Below are 16,334 nucleotides of genomic sequence, written 5' to 3' on the forward strand. Positions count from 1 at the left end.
CCTTTTTATTCCTCAAAGAAAATTATTTGGGCGGGGAGAAAGAAAGTTCCGTCTAATTTTTTTTATTGCAAGAAAAAAGTTTTATTTTATAAATTATTTTAATTATTTTTCCAATAATTAAATTCTAATTAAAAGGCAGTGCATAAAGTAGAAAGAAGTTAAAAATAAAGTTGATTTCCCACCCCCCTTCAATAAGTCATACTCTCAAAAAAGTAGTTTTTTTACATATACTTTTTTAAATAATTTTTTTTTTACCAAGTTTTCTTTTAATAAAATATTTTTTGGGGGGCAGATTATTTTAGGGAAAAAAACCCCCAACTTTTTCTCAATTTCTCTCAGTTTTTTCCTCCACTCGATGCCTTTTGCGTGTGAGAATTCCCGCGTCAGTACTCCATGCTCGGCAGCTTCCTGTCCGGAAGTAGCGGCAGACTGAGCTCCGTCATCCGTCGTCGTGGAGTCGAGCGGAGCTGGGTAACAGAGTTCCTCTTGGTTCCCGCCGCCTTGCCGCTCTTCGTCCCCACAGCGTGTTTCTGCGAGGCGAAGGCGGGAGTTTTGGACCCGCTCACTTGGAGTCCAGAGGGACCCGATGGGGTCAGGCGGACCCACGAAACCTTCCTGCCTCGTCCGTCATTTAGCCCCCGGCCGCGTAGGTGTGGCAGCGTGGTGGGCGGAGCTCTCTGCGTGGTCTCCAGGTGCATTCTGGGAGAAGCGGCGCACTTCTGCGGCACAGCGAACCTCAGGACGGCCTCCGGCGGACGCCCGCCGCCGTCCGACCGTGTGCTCCCGATGAGCTGCCGCGCCGGCCTCGAGACGCCGCCGTCTCCCATTGGATTGGCGAGTGAGGGGGCGTGGCAAGGGGCGGAGTCACACAGGTGCGATGCAGTGGTTTTGGGAGGAGAAAGATGGACCACTTGGCCATTTGTTCCCAACACTACAAGGAGATGAATAGAAATCATTATCCACATTATTATCATCATTAGTACCAAGAGTATTTATTTATTTTTTTTATAAAACCCACATTTAAAAAAAAAGTAAAAAAAAAACATTTCTAAGAAAGGTTAGTTCTTTAATTAAAAAAAACTAAAAAACATTTTAAATGTTTTTTTAAAAAAAGGTTAGCCGTATTTACATTCTGAGAAAAAAAAGTTGATTAATTTTAGAGAAGTGAGATTTTTTATTTAAAAAAATTAAGAAAACTATTTGATTTATTATTTAGGAAAACTATCCATTATAGATGTAGTTTTTCCAAAAGAAATAATTATTGAGTGTATTTTCTTATTTAAAAAAAGTTGTACTTTTTTTTTAGAATTTTTTAAAACCTTTTGGGAAAAAGTTAATATTTTAGAAAAAGTTATTTTTTGGAAAATAAACCATCCATCCATCCATTTTCCTTCCCGCTTGTCCGCACTAGGGTCGCGGGCTGCTGGAGCCTATCCCAGCCATCTTCGGGCAGGAGGCGGCGTACAGCCTGAACCGGTCACCAGCCAATCGCAGGGCACATAGAAACAAACAACCATTCGACCTCACATACACACCTACGGGCAATTTAGAGTCTTCAGTCAACCTACTATGCATGTTTTTGGGATGTGAGAGGAAACCGGAGTACCCGGAGAAAACCCACGCAGGCACGGGGAGAACATGCAAACTCCACACAGGCGGGGCCGGGGATTGAACCCGGGTCCTCAGAACTGTGAGGGAGATGTGCTAATCAGTCGGCCACCGTGCCGGCGAAAATAAACTAATTAGTGAGATTTTTCTCAATAGAACGTGTTTTTTTTTTTTCCCCTTCTTCTTGATGATGATGTACCGTCAGGAAGCGTCAGAGCCTCCGTGGTGTACGAGCTGGCGGCGGCGCCTTCATCAGGGGCTTCCGGTGGTGATGAGGGTCTGAGAGGGGGGAGGAAGGAAGACGGCGCTCCATTGTCATCATCATCATCATCTCGTCGTGACGGCTGCTGGGCTCCGGTCCCATCGTGCCGCCGCTCTGCCGTTTGTCTGCTTGCCTTGGCACGTCTGCTTGCCACCTTTTTAACCATGGCGCGGTCGCTCTAAAAAGAGGCGGCGCACCGTAAAGGTAACTTACTGACGAAACAAATGAGTAGCTCACAAAATAAAAAACTGACTGACTTATGTACTGATGAACTAACTAGCCGAAGTACAAAGTGACCAACTGACTGACTGACCTCGGCGCATCGGCGGCTCCTCTTGATCTTGGCAAGCAGCAAGTGGTAGGTGGCCATGACGGCGGAGGGCCGGTTGCGGGCGAGCGTGCGCGCGACCTCCGCGGCCGAGAAGCCCAGCGTGTCCGTCATGTACGCCAGCACCGAGGCGTCCGCGTCTTCGGCGCTCGGCCTGCACGCCGGGGAAGACCGACAAGTAGCCGTGTGCTACATTGCTACGCTAGCACTTTGCGCATTTGGCCGCCGGGCCTTCGGTGGGGACGAACCTGACCTAATCCACCTCTTCATCGAGCATCGATAGAACATCGCAATTATAAAAACCGTCTATACTGTCTCAAAATGCGATATAACAGCATCCAGCTGTGCCACGTGCATCTTCTGAAGCGGTTCACAAACAATATTTCGCTAATTACAAATTACAAACTGTTTCGAAATGCAAAGGTGAAAGATTTGTTCCCCCTCCTTCGAAACACTTTCTTCTTCCAACTTGTTCGACTGTTCCCACTAAGAATATCAAAGCAATGATGTCACCGCATTTTCGAAAGAGCCCCCCGGCCCCTCGCAGCCACTAGGGGACGTGTTCGCATCGCGGCTAGGCTAACGCGGCAACTTAGCCGTGATGACATTTCCACACGGCTCCTCATAAAAGCCTTCAAGTTACATTTTAATACACAAAAGCTGTCACGCTGACGACCACAACAATTTTCATTTGCCTTCATTTCCTTCTGCTCAAAGTTCTCGTATTACAAAACTCATAATGCAATAAATGTGGGACTTTTCTCCTCGGGAACCAAAAGGAAAAATACCGATGTTAACATGAGGATATGTTTGTGTGTTCTCCTTGTTATTTTTGTGTGTGTGTGTGTGTGTGTGCGTGCATGCGTGTGTGTCAGTGGCAGGCTGTGCACCTGGTACCTGGTATCTGGTACCTCTTCATGCTATCACGTCGCAATTATAGAACCTCAACACAAACACGCAATTTAACAGGACTGTGCCACATTCATCTTCTGGCAGAATCAATAATTATCTTAATAACATGGAAAAACACGAAGATTGAAATCAGGACTGACATAGAAGGCTTTTGCTGGCCCCGACTCGACGCCATGTTGTCGCGCGAGAGCGAGCGTAGCGGCCTCTCGGCGTAGCCCTCGTTGATCCAGGGCCCCTCCATGGCGGCTCGGGCGCCGGGTCTCTCGTCGGGGTCGGCTTCCAGCAGGGACAGCACGAACGTCACCGCACCTGCGAGACGGATGACGAAGACGAGCAGCGAGGCCAAACAATCGAAAATGTGGCCGTCGCACTCGATTTCTTACAAAGAAAAATCACTGTGTCCTTGCATCAACGCATACGGTATTACAAAATGAAATAAGTAACCAACCAACCAATCAGGTGACTAATTTATCAGTCACTGACCAACCGCCTGGCAGACGAACTAACTCACTGACTCACTCAGTCAGTAACTGATGGGTTAACTCACTAACTCACAACTTGCTGAGGGACAAAATTCACAACATGCGCTTGACCCATGAATGCACAATACAATTTCTTGTATTCTTTTCTGTGACTCTTCCAGTCACAGCGTTTCATCAGCAGGTTGCAACACAGATACAGAGGGACTGGAAGAGTCACAGAAAGGCACTCAAGTGGAAATATTGGAAATATTCATGAATCTACTACTTGGGAATTTTGTTGTTCAGATCATTTTTGGAGAACGGTTAAGTTGTACAAAAAGGACTGAAACGCTGAACAGTTCAAAAGTTTCCAAAAGGTCAAATTAAGCTCACCTGTGAAGGTTCTACTACATTTTAGTCTCATTCTGACATTTCACGCGAAAGCCCAAATTGATCGCGAGTCGTGTATGTTGTTGCGGACCTTTGCTGATGTCACTCGGTATGTGTGCGATGTCGGCGTCCACCATCTTGTGGTGCAGATGCTTGATGTTGAAGGGCTCCACGGTGAACGGCAGCGTGCCCGTCAGCATGGCGAACACGCTCACGCCTCTGACAACACACACACACATCACTCACTAAGCAGCCACGCCCTTTAAAGGCACATATCCAACATATATATATATATATATATATATTTTTTTTACATTGCCTTTTATGTTTTGCTGTTGGGGATGTTTTTGGAGTCTAGACTGCATGAATGGCATTTCAATTAATTTCAAAGTAGGAAAATTGATTTGCGACATTGGATAAAATGAGTTTAACCGCTTGGCCAGGAAATGAATTCAACTTTTACGTCAGAGTACCACTGTGTATATATAATATGAAAACGGCGCGACTTACACGGACCACATGTCCACTTTGGGTCCGTACTTCCTGTGGGCGAGGAGCTCGGGGGCGGCGTAGGCGGGGCTTCCGCACTGGGTGCTGAGCAGCTCCGGAGGCAACGACTCCGACCTCAGCGTGTTGCTCAGGCCGAAGTCTGCGAGCGGAAAGCAAAGAAGTCAGCAGGGTCACGTCCGACGCCTTCCGTCCAACGCCTCGCAAACGCTTGGCAACGCTCGACAGACGTACCCACGATCTTGATGTTGTTGTGCTCGTCCAGCAGGAAGTTCTCAATCTTCAAATCTCTGACACACAGCACAACAACACATGCATTATAGTATAACAATATCCGCTTGAATCCTCCGCTGGCTGGAATATAGGGCTGGTTGGAGGGGTTTCCCACCCCGCAACAATGAGGCGCTCTAAAGCAGCCACACCAGTGTGAAGCCCCTGTCCACACGCCGGCGGTCAAGTCAGGCTTAAAATATAAAATAAAATAAAATAATCCATCCTCCTGGTGCTTTCACCTTTCTCACTGTGACCGTTCTCATGTCAACAACGAGGCACTCTAAAGCGGCCATGCCAGTAGACTAGCCGAAGGGGAGATTTTGGCATCCTGAAAAACACCCAAAGAGCTTCTGAAGCCAGCAGGCTAAATGAACATCTGCGCTCGTCATCCAGTCTTGGGAATCAAGCGCCTTCCTTTCAAGTTCCTTCATTTCAACAACAGATGCCGAGAAACGCGACAAAAGGAGACAAAGCCAGACGAGCGACAAAGAACCGAGGAACGCGCAAACGTCGCCGCACAGGGGGAAAACATCATTTGCGGTAAACCTCCTGAACGTGGGGGAGCGGGAAGTGCATTTAAGTGCAAAATTTCCACTTATTTCCATTTTAATCGTGTGAGTGTGTGCGTGCGTGCGTGTTTGGCCATCGTTGAGGGACTTCATTAGAGAGGAAGTCGGTGATGTCGTGATGATGTGTGAATCATGGCGCCGGCGCAGCGTGATGAGGTCATTGCCTGGTAATCACATTCCCACCTTTGGAGGAGCCAAAGCTCTTAAAACCAAGTCTTGCTGCTATTGTGTGTGTGTGTGCGTGCGTGTGTGCTAAAGTCACACATTCTGGTCCACGCTGGAGTCATTTTTTTCTGCATTTAAATTCCTGTGTGTGTGTGTGTGTGTGTGTGTGCATTTGAAATCTATACTTTCTACTTACTTTGTGAAAATGAGCGTCTGACTTTTTTTAACCTCAGTGGATAATGACATAATGTGAAGACAAATACAATATTGACTGTCAATTATGAATATAATATATAAAAGTAAAACAAACAAAAAACTTTTAAGTAGATGGAAGAATCTTCCCTTTTGTATTTTTACTTAAGTACACAAAGGAGTTGAATGAGTACTGTCACTTTTACCATAGTATTTTTTTTTTAAACTTAAAATACATATTGTATTTATTTTTACACAAGTACATTGGTGTCTTGAGATAAAAGTTCAGCTCATTCCAGAACCACGCTTGCAACTCAAAACACATATCTCAGATCTTTTGCCCCATTGAAATCAATGGAAATGCCATTAATCCGTTCTAGCCTTCCCCACAAAACAAACTGGAAAAACAATACTCTATAATATTATCCTTTATAAAAACTGTAATGACATCATTAAATAGAACGTAAAGAATGAAACAATGTGTGCGTCATGATTTCACGCTGCAATCCAATTCATTGTGCTGCTCCTTCTGGTGTGCCCACCCTGCCCACAGGGAGGCAGTATAATACACCAAATGCTTGGACAAACAAATCAAGGCACCTGTGTTTCTACTTAAGTACACAGCGTGAGCACTTTTGCCATCTTGCATTTTGTGCGCGCGCGTCACCTGTGCACGACGCCACGCTGGTGGAGGTGCGCCACCGCCGACAGAATCTGTCGTGCGTATCTTCGGACTTCCTTCTCCGGCAGGCGCTTCCTGTCGCAGATTCGCTCCATCAGGTCGCCGCCGCCACACAACTCCATCACCATGTAGTAGCTGTTCTCCGTCTCCAGGGTCTACGCGTGCGCACGCACACACACAGGGTAAAGATTGGTATTGGTATTTTCACACACACACAAAAAAAAAAAAAAAAAAAAAAAAGAATCTGGCAACCTCCAGCAGGACGACGACGTTTGGGTGTCGTAGCATCTGATGGATGTGAGGTTCTCGCTTCATGTTCTTTTGCACGTAAGAGTCCTGACGCGCTTTCTTCTTGTCAATCACCTTAATGGCAACCTCAACGCACACAAATAGTAAATAAAAGGATAAGTGAGTAAGTAAATGCAGGTTGAAAGAAAAAGATTTAAAAAAAAAAAAGTTTGTAGATTGTCAAATCAACAGAATTAAATGAAAACACCAAGGGAAAATACCCATTTCAAAAAACCTAACTTCTGTAACTAAATAAATAATTACATTAATTAATTAGTTGAAAAACATGTTAATTAAAGCAATAAATTCCAGTTGACAAAAAAAGCTTTAAACCAGATTTAATGGGACATTCTTGGAATAATACGGAAAAACTAAAAAAATAAAAAGTAAATAAAAGAATAAATCCTGGTTGAAATAAATAAGAATGTGAATATGATGGCTTAGGAAAATATAATAAAAAATATAGAACAATAATAATAATAATAAAATGACTCAATATGAACATTTAAAAAATAAAAACATAAAATAAATCAGTAAATTCAGAGAAACCCATGTGTATTCACCAGGGAGTCTTCTTGGGGGAAACAACTAAAAAAAAATGCATATTGAAAGCTGTGCACTCAAAAAACACAATAGATCAATAAACATCCAACCATCCATTTTCCTTACCGCTTGTTCTCACTAGGGTCGCGGGCTGCTGGAGCTATCTTCGGGCGAGAGGCGGGGTACACCCTGAACCGGTCGCCAGCCAATCGCAGGGCACATATAAACAAACAACCATTCGCACTCACATTCACACCTACGGGCAATTTAGAGACTTCTATCAACCTGGCATGCATGTTGTTGGGATGTGGGAGGAAACAGGAGTGCCCGGAAAAAACCCACGCAGGCACGGGGAGAACATGCAAACTCCACACAGGTGGGCAGGGATTGTAACCCCGGTCCCCAGAACTGTGAGGCAGGTGTGCTAACCAGTCGACCACCGTGCCGTATCAATAAAGAATGTGGTCTAATTTAGTGTTATTGCAATATATTGTTCCAAGTGGAGGTTCACATTCAAAGTTGAAAGGTCATCAGATGTAAACAGGTGCAGTGAGTTTGCTTGTTACCATGGCGCCCACGGCGCCCAACGAGCTTTTGAGCACGGCATCACACCGAGTTTTTTAAACTCTATTTCTGAAACTGTGGTACCTTGACTTACATGTGGCCCAACTTACAAATTTACAAAAAAAAAAAAACATTTCAATGGGGAAAAATAATTGATTATGTGATAGAAGTGATTGACCAGCTTGGTCACGGATTTCAAAACGGTGAGTGAAGACACGGCCGTACGGTGTTCCTAATAAAGCGAGCGGAGTGTGAAGATATCAGACCTTCTCCCCGGTGGCGAGGTGGAGGCCCTCCATCACCTTGGCGAAGGATCCCTTGTTGATCATCTTGCCCACCAGGTAGGAGCCCACCCGCTTGCTGTGAGGGAAGCTCCTCAGCAGGTCCTTGCAGGGGGCCGCCAGCAAGGCCGGGCACGCGCCCCCTTTTTCCTTCACTGCGGCGCCCGCCATCGGGTCGCGTACCCCATGGTGCGACACCCCGGTCGGTCGCTGAGGTGAGACGCAAGAGAGCGTTGGAGCTGCTTCCTGCTGAGCGGCCGGTGCATCATTAACTCTTCTCTGCTAGTGACATGCGACACCATAATTACGCCCCCCCCCCCCAAACCCGACACACACACACACACATACACACACACGCCTTCTCTTCTGCACCGCTTCCTCGCAGTTACTCAGTAACCACTCAGACCCCCTTACTTCCACCTGCTCTTTACCAGTCGTGAGCCATCAGGGCCACGAGGCCCAAAACCCATCGGAAGCACTCGCCGACAATTACAAGCCTGGAAAGTGAATTCAGAGATTTGTTTCTAAAGACATTAAACATGTTTGTAGATAATTGCTGAAAATGTGTACAACTATGTAGTACTGAATTGCAGCGATATAATGTTAAACTGCTTTTCACCGTTTCATTCTTTTTGGCGGGGGCGTGACTAAAACGGTGCAGAGTGACGCACTTTGGAGTCCGGCATGAGTCCGCTTCTTCGCCGTTATACGTATGACAACTCGAGAAGATTCATTCGGACCAGCAGTGTTATCCGGAGCGCCGTTAGCTAGCTTTGCCTAAACCCCGAAAATGCATCTTCCTTCTGTACAGTCAGTCCACTGGCGTGGCTGCTTAGAGAGCCTCGTTGTCGGCCTTGAGTGCATGCACATCACAGTGAGGAAGGCAGAAACGCCAGGAGGCTGGAATTTTTTTGGGCGTGTTAAAAGTCTGACTTGACAGCCAGCATGTTGACAGGGGCTTCGGGCTGGCGTGGCGTTTTAGAACGCCTCGTTGTCGCGGTGTGGTTGTTTTAGAGCGCCTCATTGTCGAAACGGGAAAAATCCCTCTGATGACCTGGTGGGAAACTTTCCACAAGAAAGCCCCAGTAGAAGTATGCGGATGTTACATTATTTTGTCCAATCAGATTTTATCATGTATTTTTTACGTTACTCTCTCAATACTCAGTCATGGCTCCTGGGCCCCCTAGTGGCCGCAGGCTCCTATGCAGGTGCTTATGCCTTGGGCCGACTCTGGTTGATACTTTTATGAAGATCTAATAACTTTTTTCAGACAAATTCATGCAGAAATACAGATCATTCCCAATATTTGTTCTTGCAAAGGGATATATTTGTTTAAATTATGTTAATATTGTGTGAAAAGCGGCCATTTTAAGAGCTACTGGGTACAGTGGTGATCAGTGGAAAAGAGAGGTGAGGTTTCACGCTGGCGCCTGCCAATGAACTCTACCACCACGTGTGTGTGTCTGTGTCTGTGTGTGTGTGTGTAGGGGGGGGGCGGGGGTTCAGATTGCAGTGTCTCGTACTCGCTCACTCACGCGACGCTCCTATATGTCATGTAACATGAAACACACACAAAGGCTGCTCTGATTGGTCGCTCACACACACACACACAATACATAATCGCACACACACGCACACACATTTAGTTACGTTATTTATGTTTAATACAGATGTGTGTTTGACAAACTCAGATCGCATTGATGCGTGCTCATTTTGACACAAACATAAGTGTATTAACAGCATTTTTGTTTTTATAAAAAGGGTGAGTAGTTTCACTTTATTTTAGTTTTATATATTTTATATATTGTTTTTTTTTTAAAGGACACTTTTATACTAAGACAAACACATATTGTACAGTCAGTAAAGTTTTTTTTTTTAAAGGATGGATGGTGAAAGTTTGACCCTGGAATAAATTTATTTCATTTTTCTAATAATTTCCTGTTATGTCTGATGGGAAAAAGGAATGAAACCCATGGAAAGAATCTTGTTCAAAGTAAGATTCAACAACACATTCCATGTAGTATGTATTAAAACAAGGTTTTAAATCACAGCAAATTCTCTCATGATGTCTGATATAGTTATTATTATTACAATGACAATGATTATTGTTATTCATTGTTGAGTCAAACCAGACGGACTGTCACCGCTGCCCTCTAGTGGGTGGAGCGCCACAATGGAGCCTCCCAAGCCACGTTTTTAACACCTCCAAAGTGTGCCAAAAAAAAAAGCACCTAGCAAAAAAATGTAGCTGTTCCCCTTTAAACAACAGCAATTTTTTTCTGTCACACATTCCGAAAAAAACAAAAACAAAAACAAAAAACCCACACAAGGCCTGTCTGCCTCCCAGCAAAAGTGCATTTTGAGTTGTTAAATTCACTTATCTTTGAAAAGCTCAACAACCAGAGTAGAAACCAAACACATACAGAAATCTAGTTATAAAAATCGATACAAGTATGGGAAAAAACAAACCTTCGATGTGCTATGTTCTCCTACAAATAAAAACGAATGATATAAAAAGTAATCCAGATTACAATTTTAATATTTTTGGACGAGTTGGCCGTCAATTTACTTATTGCCACTGTGCAAACTACAAGATGCCTTTGTAGGTAATGAAAGCAATGACGTCATCACGCAACCGGAACACGAGCTGGCCACGCTGCATGTGATGTCACTTCCTGTCTTGGCTCCTCCTTTTGTATGTCGCAAAAAATAAGCCTCCCCTCCCAAACACACACAAAATACAAAGAAAAGTCAAGAAAAAGGAATTTGGGATTTGTGAGGAGCGACGAGGTGGGAATATTTTCTTTTGTTATTCCAGGAGGAAGCGGCGGCCATTGTGGTCAGCTGTGCAGTACTGTGTGTGTGTTTGTATTTGTGTATATGTGTGAGCAGGTGTGTATGCGTGTGTGTGTGTGTGTTGAGTGGTGACAGGAGGCTCGGCCCACTCCGTTTCCTTCAACCTTCTGCAGTGTTTCCCTAATGAAAAGACCAATTAAAGTTAATAAACAAACACACACACACTGGTATGCGTTGAACACACGCGCGCACACACTCTCCCCTGCTTATTAAACCAGAATGTGGTGCAGATTTGTGAGTGTGTGTGTGCGTGCGTGCGTGTGTGACACATGTGGGTCGGGCCGCCAGGAAATGACTGGTTCGCTTCACTCTTGTCATCACCTTCCAACACGTTTCTTTCACATTTCAATTTGGGGAGCGGCGCAGCGGGCGACGCGCGTGCACAAACACACACACACACACGTGCACATTGTGTGCACACAAGGTCCACATTAGCAGCGATGCTGGTTTTGCCCTCACAAACATGCAGTGTGTTGACACTAGAAAATAGTGACACTATGTATTTAAAGTCATTAGAATGTGCAGGCAAGTGAGGCCAGCACACGCACACACACACATACATATATATATATATATATATATATACATATATATTGAATAAGTTCAGTTTCGAACAGTGAAAATCAATAGGGTTCTTGTCAAAATAGAACAAGCAGATATAAACTGGTTGAATGAGATCCGTTGAGTGTTGCAGGGGGGAAAAAAAACTAAAAATCAACTGGGTTCTTGCTTGTATAGAACAAGCAGGTATAAATTGTTGAAAAAAAAAAAAAAGTGTCCTAGCTTCGGCGAGTTCCGGTTCCAGGCTGCTCGTCCGGCGACGCGGCGGCGTCAAAGTCCACTTTGTGCCGCCCGAGAATGGCGGCTTGTTGGTGAAAGCGTCGCCATTCATTGACGCGACTTCAATGGCTCGACGCGCGCGTGAACGTAATCGGCCGCTCGTTAAATATTCCCGACACTAACGCCAAACACTCCCCCACCTTCTTCCTCTTCTTACCTCATTTGTGCCTCGTTAAAAACTTGTGAATTCGGTGCCTGGGACTTCAGTGGGGACAGCGCCGGCCCATATTTGTATAACATGACAAAAATTGTCGATGAGCTACATCATGCTAACCCAAGCTGACAAATGTGACATTGAATTGGTTAAAGAAGCAGTCCCATCACGTTACTACAGTCATTGGACCAAGTAACTAAAATGACATAAATCAGCACTCCTGATTCAGAAGCGTCTGGGCAGATTACATTGACATGGCAACACAATGAGGCTGAAATCTGATTGGACTAAAAATTCTCACAGCCAAGACAATAAATAAATAAAACAATGTTGTGGAACAAATGTTGGAATTTCAGATTGCAAATGTCGTTCAGTGCTCGTGATCGCGTTTAGTCCAGCAGAAAAGCGCGGCCAGAAGTGTTCAAAACCGAACCCTGAATACGCCGCTGCTTCTGCTGCTGCAGAACGTTGTCACAAGTGCTCAATGCCAATGAAGTGCTAAGTGTTGCTTTTTATGAGGAGGAAACGTACTGGAATAGCAGGAGTGCGCGTGTGAGTGTGTTTGCCACATCCGTGCGCGCACACACACGTTCACAAAGGCGGAATATGCTCTGAGTTACAACCTGTTCGCTGATGGAACGGCCCCTTAAGCTTTTTCCTCACTAGCTCATTAGCCTTCATGTGTGTTGCATTGTGGGAGAACTATAGGATGTGTGTCGGTCAGAATCTGTTGCCAATTGCTAACTTCTAATTAGCTCGTGCAAACGAGCGCCAGTCCGCTACGCTACGTTGACCGATTCCCGTGCAGACGAACAAATGTTAGCATCACAAACACTCGATGTTGTTGTCTGAGTACGTGCGAGAGCGCGACCCATTTTAAAGGCGTCACTATGTCGAGCAAGAAATGGGTCCATTTTGAAATGTTAATAACTGGATCACAGGTCAAATGAGTGGCGAGATGCTCTTTACGAGTCACAATCCGTCGTTATTGTTCAATCGCATTGAGGTACTGCTTTTGAAATTGTGCCACCTGGCGATGAAGCGTCCCAACGTGGCGTCACGGCGCCCGTGTTGGGGCGTCGGCACGCTTGGAACACCAGCAGCTGAAAAAGAAACAACAAGGGGCGTGTATACACGTGCGCGCACGCCACACACACATACTAAAACAAACGAACATACACACGAACGTGCACATGCACGTAAAAAAGCAAGCAGACGTGAATGCACACATAGACAGACGCACGTACTCACACAAGCGCACAGGTAAACACGCGCGCACACACACGCACACAGGAAATGGAATTAGCGGGGATTATTGACAGAAGCTCCCGGCACACCTCTCGCACCGCGACACCTTTGTTGTGACTTTGTGTCATAAAAAAAGTGTTTCTGTGTGAACGCCACGCCATAAAGTGTATCCTCCATTATTAGTGCGTGCGCGAGTGTGTGCTTGCGTGTTTGTGTTCATTAAGCACGTGTTATGTTGTTAATAGCACACCTCGTTGGCTAGCAAAAAACGAGGCCGTTAAAGCGTCACACAACTGTGCTTGTGTGCTCCACAAAGACCAGCCTGTGTGTGTGTGTGTGTGTGTGCGTGCGTGTGCATAAGCACGGAACAAGTTATGTCCACTTGCATATAGCTATTAAAAATAAAAATAAAAATAGTTGGAAATAAAATGCATTTGCAGGCTGCCGGGAGCATGCCAAAGCAACAGGTGGCGCTATAAAGGTCCAAACATTGAGGCCGTTTTAGCCAATTGGAAGCCAGAAAAAAGCCAGTTCAGGAAAAGGCAACAAACAAAAACAAAGATAAGGTAACAAATACAAAAGATACAGTAATACAATAGTACATTTTATTAACTTTCTGCAAAGGCAACAGTAAAATAAATAAATATAATAACAAAATATGACAATAAGTTAAGGAATACATACATCTACATACATAAAAGTAATATTAACTCATAATAAATAAAAACTAATACTGAACATTTTGTTTTGTAGAATCCTGGACAGAATTTTACCCAGTTACAAATTAAGTAATAAAAATGCAACTCATAAATAAATAGATAAAATGAACGTAGTCATACATAACATTTGAGATTATGAGGAGTAGTTGGGGAAAATTTTTGTCAGAATAATCCAGAAAGTAAAAAAATATATATATTTATAATAATAATAATAATAATAATAATAAAAAAGGCAAATCAGAAAATGTAGTCCAGGTAAAAGTTGTTTATACAATAGCAGCCTTTATTGCTACGCTACGTCTGTGTATCTTTATGGTTTAATAAAGGTCATGAAGTGGAATAACCTGTATATGCACAGCCTTTACAGGATCACCGTTCAAGGGCGTCACGCGACGTCGCTATGAACGCGCGGCGGCCATAAGACGGTCGCCGAGGTGCCGCCAAGGACCGATGGGAGCAACGCTGTTTTCCATATTTGATCCAATCAGACCAAAGCTTATTAACAAATCAAATATTAATGGGAAACCGGGCCGTCTCAAACGGCAGGCGGAAAAGACCAACTAGAATAGCTTGAAGGGCACCCTGGACATTTTCAACCCAAATTATTGTGAAAATTTAATAAAAGGACTTCAAAGATCATTAAAAAAAAAAAAAAGTAAACAAAATCTGCAGTCTTCAGTACGCTGTAACGTTTGTGTCAAGCGGCATCTCTCGTGCTTATCCTTCTCATTCCACAGCACACAGCGCGAACATCCCTCCACTCCGGTTGCACTCCCCGGCTACACAGCTCGCCAACGCTAACCGCAACTCGGCGCTAAGCCCGGCTCGTCTGCCTCCATTTTTGCAAAAGCAACACTGAGCGCGAAATCTCACCACGTGTTAATGAACGCTCGTCTTTAATTTGAATGCAGTTTTTGGGCGGGTTTGTAACGAGCCGTCCGGCGCGTCGCGTTTCGACGTCGGGCCTTTTCTTGTGGTGCCAGCTGGCCGTGCTAATGTGCTAATCTGCTGTTTAGTCCAACCAGATGGAGGAGAAAGGAGGGTGAAAGGAAGTTACCTACAGAGATCTCCTCTCATTAACCACAGCCTCCATTTCACACACTACCCTTCCTACCCCCCCTCTGAAATCAGGCTGGTGCAAATCACGATTTTTAACATCATAAACACCCTATAAAGTGAATTCAGAGATTTGCTTCTAAATCCATTATACATATTTGAAGATAATTGCTGAAAACGTGCAAAGACAGAGGTAATTGTGGAGCTATAGCGTTAACTTTTTGCACCATTTCATTTATCCAGATTTTTTTGGGGGGCTAAAAGGGCTTCCATCATGCGTCGCCCCTCCCCCACTTAATAGGAACCGAGCGCCTTCATTCACATCAGCACTCATGCGGTGCAATTGCGACTTGCTAGCGAGCTATGCCTACGCAAAAAAAAAAGCATCTCCGCTTCAGAGAGTCAGCTGACGTGGCCGCTTTAGAGCGCCTCGTTGTCGGCCATGAGTACATGCACACCACGGAGAGACGGCAGAAGAGGGAGGGTGGGGAAAAACAAAACAAATCAAACAAACAAACAAAAAAACACACATCCAGACACTCACACGAAGACGAACCGGCCACATCCCTAACGTCACTCACAAGGCCACACCCCTTTAAAGACACACACACAACACCACAGCTTATTTCATTGTGCAATTATTACAATTTATAAAACCAGTTTATTTCTCCTTTCATTCTCTTTGAATGTTTTATGTTTATTTTATTATCCAATGCAGTACTATTAATCTTTAATTTAAAAAATGTGGTGCTTTTTTGAGGGTCTTCGTCGCGGTAGCACTGCACACACACACGAGACTGATCTGGAGTCAGCATGTGCAGTCGGCCTGCGTCCAACTTCCTTCCTCCTCCTCGCATTCCGCCCGCTTTCATCTGCAAGCTCGGATGCTTTTTATTGTGGCATGTGCAACTTTTATGTGGAGTCGAGAAACACGGCGTGTGATGTCTGCGCCAACCTAGACGCGTCACGTTAGCAGGAAACTCGAGCGCTGCGGAGTCAAATCTTCAAAAGACTTCCGTGTGCAAAAGTACTGGGACACCTCCAGGCAGTGAAAAGTCAAGAAAACGCAGACTTGGTCTCTCCTCGTCTTCTGGGAAGACTTTTTACAAGATGTTGGCGCATGTCTTTATGTCAAGGTGTTTCATGGGCTTGTTCTTCCACACCAAACTTATCTGAGCACACCTTGATGGACCCTTTGTCTACGTTGCTAACAAGATACAGATTTAGGATCGCCAAATGAAGTCAGAAATCTGAAAACACTCCACTCCAAAGCGTATTCCTTGTAAATTCCACATCTTTGATATCGTTTACAAGAGACGTTTATTTGCCGCCTTCTGCGGAACCGCTCAGCATCTTTGAAAGTTAATTCAAATATGAAATAGTCATGAATGGATGGATCCAGAGGCCGTAAAAACCTGACAATGCATCTGGACGAG

The 16,334-nt window shown here is 44.6% G+C and overlaps 1 protein-coding gene across 2 annotated transcripts; it reads right to left on the minus strand.

Moving 5' to 3' along the window:
- Window positions 1-356: 356 nt before the first annotated feature.
- On the minus strand, window positions 357-10,619 carry LOC133467974 (hormonally up-regulated neu tumor-associated kinase). 2 transcript variants are annotated; one of them, XM_061753246.1, is made up of 11 exons: window positions 10,495-10,619; window positions 8,011-8,235; window positions 6,602-6,724; window positions 6,335-6,504; window positions 4,703-4,758; window positions 4,472-4,610; window positions 4,053-4,180; window positions 3,251-3,419; window positions 2,184-2,352; window positions 1,808-2,048; window positions 357-931 (listed from the first exon to the last, which is right to left on the minus strand). In XM_061753246.1, the coding sequence occupies exons 2-11, from the start codon at window positions 8,194-8,196 to the stop codon at window positions 384-386; spliced, it is 1,929 nt and encodes a 642-aa protein (XP_061609230.1). In that variant the 5' UTR covers window positions 8,197-8,235; window positions 10,495-10,619; the 3' UTR covers window positions 357-383. The 2 variants fall into 2 exon arrangements, with proteins under 2 accessions (XP_061609230.1, XP_061609228.1); XM_061753244.1 differs by lacking the exon at window positions 10,495-10,619 and having other exon boundaries at window positions 8,011-9,498.
- Window positions 10,620-16,334: the final 5,715 nt, after the last annotated feature.

This window comes from Phyllopteryx taeniolatus, chromosome 18 (genome assembly GCF_024500385.1).
Source record: "Phyllopteryx taeniolatus isolate TA_2022b chromosome 18, UOR_Ptae_1.2, whole genome shotgun sequence".
In the NCBI taxonomy this organism is placed as follows: Eukaryota; Metazoa; Chordata; class Actinopteri; order Syngnathiformes; family Syngnathidae; genus Phyllopteryx; species Phyllopteryx taeniolatus.

Bases quoted from the DNA above. Each gene is read 5' to 3' on its own strand.
- LOC133467974 (XM_061753246.1), bottom strand. From the start codon at position 8,196: ATGGCGGGCGCCGCAGTGAAGGAAAAAGGGGGCGCGTGCCCGGCCTTG. The intron at 4,611-4,702 runs GTACGTCTGTCG...TTCCGCTCGCAG, and splicing joins CAACAACATCAAGATCGTGG to ACTTCGGCCTGAGCAACACG. The intron at 932-1,807 runs GTACATCATCAT...ATCTCCTTGTAG, and splicing joins GGCTCTGACGCTTCCTGACG to TGTTGGGAACAAATGGCCAA.